The 7,301-nt window shown below is 37.3% G+C and overlaps 1 protein-coding gene across 1 annotated transcript in view; it reads left to right on the top strand.

Moving 5' to 3' along the window:
• Window positions 1-6,157: 6,157 nt before the first annotated feature.
• LOC102035337 overlaps window positions 6,158-7,301 on the top strand; it is a 1,318-nt gene continuing 174 nt past the window's right edge. Inside the window, 2 exon segments of the mRNA XM_014307085.2 lie at window positions 6,158-7,299; window position 7,301. The exon segment at window position 7,301 is cut by the window's right edge and continues 174 nt beyond it. Of these exon segments, the coding sequence (XP_014162560.2) occupies window positions 6,215-7,299; window position 7,301 (1,086 nt within the window). The 5' untranslated portion in view covers window positions 6,158-6,214.

Here is a 7,301-nt window from a genome sequence, read left to right as displayed (position 1 = left end):
GGGAGCCGTAGCGGAGGTCCGGCGGCGGCGCCTACTCGGGGTCCTGTGACTGGCAGCGCTCGCGGGAGAGGCGCGACAGATTCGGGATTTTATTTCCACTCAAGAAATTGGAGGATGGTGATCAGCTGTAGCATTATTTTTCAGTAGTGGGGTTAACCGCTTAAGGGTAAGTTAAAGGTACCTATTAATTGTCCAAACCAGGTTTTCTGAGTCTCTGTCTGAATTCGTACTAAGGGTGGAGGTTAACTTTAGATTTGAAGAATGCAAAACTCCTCTCAAGCATAGTTCCAGTGTGTGTTGTGAGTTAATCCGGGTAGGCAGCTCAAGCCTCACCCTTCCTCTTGCACTGGGATGGGGGTAGAATCAGAAGGGCGAACGTGGCAAATCCTATGGGTTTTCCCTGAGATAAAGACAGTTTAAAAGGTAAAGCAAAGCAGCATGCAAAACAGAAGGTGTAATCTATCCATTATGTCCCCTTAGCAGGCACGTTTCTAGCCATTTCTAGGAAAGCAGGACTTCCTCAGGTTTAGCAGTGACTTGGGAAGCCATATGCTCTCATGTCACGTGTTTCCCCCTTTCTACTTCTTCACCCAGCTCAGATGGTTGAGCATAGCATCATACGGTGTGGAATAGGCCTTTCGTTGGTTTGGTTCAGAAGTCCCAGCTGTATTCCATGCAAACTTTTTGTGCCATCCCCCTCCTGGGACGGAAGACAAAGGAGAAACAGAGATTGCCTTGACTCTGCGTGAGTACTGTTCAGTGATAGCTAGTGTTTGAAGCACTTTCTTTGGTCACAAAACACAGCACCCTGCTAGCTACTAGGAAGAAAATTAACTCAGTCCCAGCTAAAAAAGTACAGTGTGAAAGAAAAAAATTGAAATAACAGTCTTTTAAATGTCACGCAATTTTTGTTTTGCCCAATATGTTTGATTTTCAAAGGACAAAAAGTTTAAATGTTTACAATAGGAGGAGTTTGGCTTAGGGATGTACAGCAGATTATAATGGAGAAGTTTCTGAGTGTATACAGGGAAGTGTGGGGTTTGTCAGTTCTAATGGCACAAAATAAGTACCACAACTGTATATTGTTGTACAACAACTGTATGACAACACTCTATATTGTTCTGGCTTACTGTCTTTGTATTTAGAATAGAAATAGACACTTTTAATTTTTTGGAGTAGTATTTTATTAGTGGAAAAATACTGCCTTCAGTTTAATCCTTCAAACAATATGCTTTGGACTTGGGATCTTATAAAAGAGGAAGGACATCTGGTGTGTCAAAGAACCTTTCTGAAAAAAGTAAGCTGTCAAAAGATTAACAACAGGCAATTGAGATAAAGATGGTAAGTTATTGTTCATCTTTGTTAATATTAACACTGTGTTAATAACATAGTGATCTGTGGTTTTGCCTTTGACAAGAATCATAAACTAAAGGATAAATAATATTTTTCAAAAATGGTAAGTTTTGTAAGGCTGTTTTTCTAGTGGGGGGTTTTTAGGTAGACCCTGGAAAAACAAGGATTAGGTTGTTTATTATTCTTATACTGCTGAAGCTAATACTTCATATTAGCAACTCAAACTCTGCAGTCACCTCTTGTCACTTGCCCTCTATCCTTACCCTAGATTGGGAGATAAAGTAATTAGATGAGAGTTATGAAAAACTTAATACAATGTATTCATTGTCAAGATACTGAAATGAGCAGCATAAATAGTGGTCAGCTGTCTGCATGTGAACAAAACAAATTACAGAGGAAGGCCACAATGCATAGAGGATGTGAGGGAGATTAATTAATTATTACTCAGGAATGACTCTTGAACTAAATTAGCAATGGGTACCAGCTTTTAGTAAGGACAGTGCTAGTTGTGGAGGGTTTTAGATGTTGGAAAAGAAGGTCTGAAAATAGAAGTTGGACAGCAAAGGTAAAAACAACATCCAATTTGAAGGCAATACAAAAAAATATAATTTCAAAATTCTAAAAAGACAAGCTATTGGAAGAACCTGTAATGGGAGATTAATAAATGTGTTTGTGAGCATAGTGGTACAGTGTGGCTAAAGCATGAGTGATTCCTTGGTTTAGGACGGGGAAAAAAAGATTATTTAAATATATGAAAGTTTGTAAGTGTACTCTTGATCCTGTACAAGGTTTTAGAGTAAATTTTAGCAGGACTGTGACCAATTAAATAAGGAGAAACATGATTAATTTGAGCAGCTCAATGTAGTGAAAGATGTCTCACCTACAGCAAGGGGATTGGTACTAGATATTTTAAAGTCCTGTCCAACCCAAGCCATTCCATGATTCTAACCATGACAAGAGCTCTTTATTATGATCTTGCTGCAGAAGAAAACATTGTGTAACTGCACTTGCCTGACTGACTGGGCAGATATGTCAATGGTAGGCTGATGACCAGCTCAGATGTATTGATGCAATATGTTGCATCTCCAAAAAATGAAATCCTAGCACACATTAAGAAAGAAAATTTCCAACAATGATGAGGGCATGTTAACTTGCCACATACAAATGGATAAGGTACAGACGTTTCTGGTCTCTTGTACTAGAGAGTAATGGAAACTGGGCCAGCTGCAGAGAAACACTTGGTGAAGGAAAACTGTTTTTTATGACGTGGTTTTTTACCTTTCATTCAACTCTTTTGTTGAATGAAAAGGTAATGAATATGAAGATGAGGAGGTGATATTACTGCAGTCTGTCAGGGTGGTGGAGAGGGAGAAAGTCTGTTTACAGTTAAGTGGAATACTGCAAAGTAGCCATTGATCCCATTAGCTAAATTTTGTATTAAAGCAAATCTGCATCATCTGTGGCATGCTTACTTGCATATTAATTGGAATTAAAAAATGCAAAATCGAAATGAATTGTCACTATAAAAGAAGAGCATTTAAATATGCTGAAAGTATACCTTTAAAGTTAAAATTAAAAAGTTAAAGTTAAAGAAGAACGACTGAGGGAGCTGGGGTTGTTCAGCCTGGAGAAAAGGAGACTCAGAGGTGACCTTATCACTCTCTTCAACTTCCTGAAGGGTGGCTGTGCTGAGCTGGGGTCGGTCTCTTTCTCCAGGCAACAACAGACAGGACAAGAGACACAGTCTCAAACTATGCCAAGGGAGATACAGGCTAGAATTAAGGAGGAAGTTTTTCACAGAAAGAGTGATCAAATACTGGAATCATCTACCCAGGGAGGTGGTGGAGTCACCATCCCTCGATGTGTTTAAAAAAAGACTGGATCTGGCACTTGGTGCCATGATCTAGTTGAGGTGTTAGAAGATGGGTTGGACTTGATGATTTTAAAGGTCTCTTCCAACCTAGAAATTCTGTGATTCTGTGAAAATTTGCCCTTTTACTCTTTTTATAGTGAGGAAGTATAAATGTAGTGTTCTTAATTATACTGACGTAATGCATTTTATGACTACATATTTGTGCTGTTTATTTCAGGAGAGCAAAATTAATGAGTTATGTTGCAGAAACCATGAATTTCACTCATCAAATTGTATGTATTTCTTTTCTTTAAGATTCAGTGTTCTGATGTGTCTTTGACCTCTTGATTTTGTTCTTTTTCTTAGCTTCTAGAACTTGCTGTTGTTTCAGCACTACCTCACAGTTCCTAACCAGAATTTGTATCTACATGTTCTAACTAGGCCTTATAGCATGTCATGAAAAAAATGTTTGTCCAAGAAATGCAGATATATATATAGTGTATTTTTCTAGTTCTTTTTAAGTATGTGTGTGAACTGGGTTTATATCAACATGCAAGATTAATTTTCAGAAGAAAACTTAAGTAGCCTTAAAAAATCCATGAAAAGTGTTTGATTTTCTTCAGCATACTCATTTGTAATTTAAATTAAGTTCTTGCAACACAACTGTGTACTTTGCTCAAGAGAAGGAAAACTTGTTTTTCTGGTAGGTGTGGCTGCTGTTACTGACATTAGAAGAGCAACAGCTATGTGAAATAAAATGTGCCAGGAAGTATCTTAGGTATTGTACCAGTTTTTCTCCTCACAGTATTGTTCTGTATTGAACAATTACTGCAATTTACCTTAAAAGTATTTATCTGTTTAAAATAAACAATTAGTAGATTATTTTTGCAAAAAATGAATGGAGGACTGAACAGAACCTCACTCTGCTATCTACTTTAAAAGGTACTTTTTCCTTTCTGCTGTTCGCTGTTCAAAATACAATTGAAAAGACATATTTTTTCTTGTTAGCTATTTATTGCTAGAAAAAGTAGAAGAAAGAACAGGTAATAAATTTATTTTGTTATTTACTGTTGATGTGTTTTGATATTTCTTTAATTAAACATTTATTTCTTTAATTAAAAATATTTATTCTGTAAGCTAGATCAATATTTTAAGTCATAAATAGATAAAACCAAGGGGGAAAATATTAAATGTGACCTTCTCTTTGTAAGAATGCTAAAATATATAACATCCTTAGAATAAGAATGCTTGGGGGAAACCTGTACTTTAGAACGTATCATAAAAAGACTTAAAAAGTTTGAGTTGTTTTCAGTCACAAATCTCCAGGTAGAAGTCGTATGGCAATAGCAGATTCTTGCTATGTATTTGCTGTTCTGCTCTCATTTTAAGGACTTATGGGGATACTATCTCCATTTCAGAGATAGAAGAGTCAGTGGTTTCTGCTGCTTCTTTTCTGCTTTGTGCCTAGTGATGCAGTGAGATTTTTGGTGCCCCTATGACTATTCTCTTCTGCAGAGAAACACTTGATTTCTCTGCAGAAGAGAGATTTCTTGGTAGCTTGCAAAGTCTGTTGTAAATCACATCAGCCTTGGCATATGGGACATTTTCAGTGGTGTGTTTTGACTGTGGTTCTCCCTAATTCACTTTTTCATGAAATAGCAATTGTGAAAATATGGTACATTATTTTGAGGGCACAGGCAATTATTTTTCACCTGCTAGAAGCATTTTCGTTGTCTTCTGCAATAGCATCAGTTCATTCCATCCCGGCATTTTACTCCACACTTCCTGCTGGCAGTTGGGGAAACTCTCTTCTACCAATGCAGTTTTCTAATCTGACAGGAATTTAATTAATCTGGGACACATTTTTTCCCAAGAATCTCTGTGGTACAAGCAGGCCTTTGAGGAGACTTGCTGTCACTTTTCTATTTATGGAAATAGAAATACTTATGGAAATAGAAATTCAAATACATACTTGAATACCTAAAGGTGAATTTGTAGAGAACACTTTCATCTAGGCTCCACTTGCAGAAATTAGTGCTTGAGAGTGCCATAAACTCCCATTCAGGCATTAACACTTGCTAGCACAAATGCTGCTAAAGACTTCGGTCATCCAGTCACTTAGGACTGCCTACTTGTACCTGCAGCAGCAAGAGTTTTAAGCCCTAACCCCCAAATCATGCCAGGAGCTAAGACAGACAGCATTGATCATTTGCGAAGAGGCCCAGATCTCTAGTAAGCATTAATATGAGATGACCTTTCCTGCAACTCCTGCCTTGTACAGGGTTACATAGGGTAGAGTGGCAAACTGAGTTTTATACCTGCATTGATTTCACCTGCCTCTGCTGGATTGTATGAATTGACTTTCCTCTGTGTGTATGGTTTCCTCTGTGGTGATCTGCAAGTTAGGGAATTCATAAATTAGTGATTATATCTGGACCATCATGTGTAATCCCCAATTAGCATATTTATTATGAACTTGATTAATTCTAGATACATTTAATTTATCTGCCTCTAGCTTGTCTGTGAGAAGTCTGGTTGAGTTTGGTTTTTTAAAACATAATTTACATACACATTGCCTCAGTGGAAAAAAAAGTTTTGCTTTGCTTTTAAGAATTACTGTCTAGTTATTAAATTGGATATTCTAAAATTTGGATTCTTGAAAAAAAAATACTCCTTGTATTGCTGTATATAGACCTCTGTTTTGTTCTTATACAGAACCCTCCATGTAGAGAAACTGCTCCACACATCTGACAAATAGAGGCATTCAGAGTGTCACATATCATACATATCATTAAATGCATGTTCTGTGACTAGATTTTCATAAAAGCACAGTAGCTGAGTCTCTGAGTAAGTCACTGCACCATGATAGAGACTTACCCTAATCTTGTTTGTAAAATTCTTGAGCAATGATTGTGAGTATTATCTCATACTGCCTTTTCTTTTCTGCAGATAAGGCAGCATAAATTACAAGGACAAAGAAATTTGCATGGACATTTAGATCCGTTCAAAATGTTGTGTGCTGGGAAAAAATCTTACTTTGCTGCTGCTGTGTGCATTATGACTATAACTTCAATGCTTGCAGTTTCTTATCTGAAGTTACAGAGTCTTTCTCATCAGCCAAGAGTAATTCAAGAAGGTAGAAGATGTAGAGGGAAAATTGCCATTAGCACAATAACAGCATTAGAAGGTAACAAAACTTTTATTATATCCCCATACTTTGATGACAGAGAAAGCAAAGTCACTCGTCTGATTGGGATTGTTCACCATGAAGATGTAAAACAACTGTACTGCTGGTTCTGCTGTCAGGCCAATGGAAAGATATATGTATCAAAAGCAAAAATTGATGTTCACTCAGATAGATTTGGATTCCCTTATGGTGCAGCAGATATAGTTTGTTTGGAACCTAAAAATTGTGATCCAACACATGTATCAGTTCATCAGTCTCCATATGTAAATACTGACCAGCTGCTGAGGTTTGAAATTAAAAATCGCAAGCATGAGACCTTTTCTGTTGACTTCACCGTGTGCATTTCTGCCATGTTTGGAAACTACAACAATGTCTTGCAGTTTATACAGAGTATGGAAATGTATAAGATTCTTGGAGTACAGAAAGTGGTGATCTATAAGAACAACTGCAGCCATCTGATGGAGAAAGTCTTGAAGTTTTATATAGAAGAAGGAACTGTTGAGGTAATTCCCTGGCCAATAAACTCACATCTCAGGGTTTCTTCTGCATGGCGCTTCATGCAAGACGGGACACACATTGGCTACTATGGACAAATCACAGCTCTAAATGACTGTATATACCGTAACATGGAAAGGAGCAAGTTTGTGGTCCTAATTGATGCTGATGAAATAATTCTTCCCCTTAAACACCCAAACTGGAAAACAATGATGAACAGTCTTCAGGAGCAAAACCCAGGGACTAGTGTTTTCCTCTTTGAGAACCATATCTTCCCAGAAACCATATCTTCTCACACGTTCAACATTTCATCTTGGAATACTGTGCCAGGTGTTAACATATTACAGCATGTATACAGAGAGCCTGACTTGAAAAATGTAATGAATCCCAGGAAAATGATAGTTGATCCACGAA

This window comes from Geospiza fortis, unplaced genomic scaffold, assembly GCF_000277835.1.
Source record: "Geospiza fortis unplaced genomic scaffold, GeoFor_1.0 scaffold27, whole genome shotgun sequence".
NCBI lineage: Eukaryota > Metazoa > Chordata > Aves > Passeriformes > Thraupidae > Geospiza > Geospiza fortis.
The sequence above is the reverse complement of the archived record's forward strand: the minus strand, read 5'-3'. Positions and strand labels throughout refer to the sequence as shown.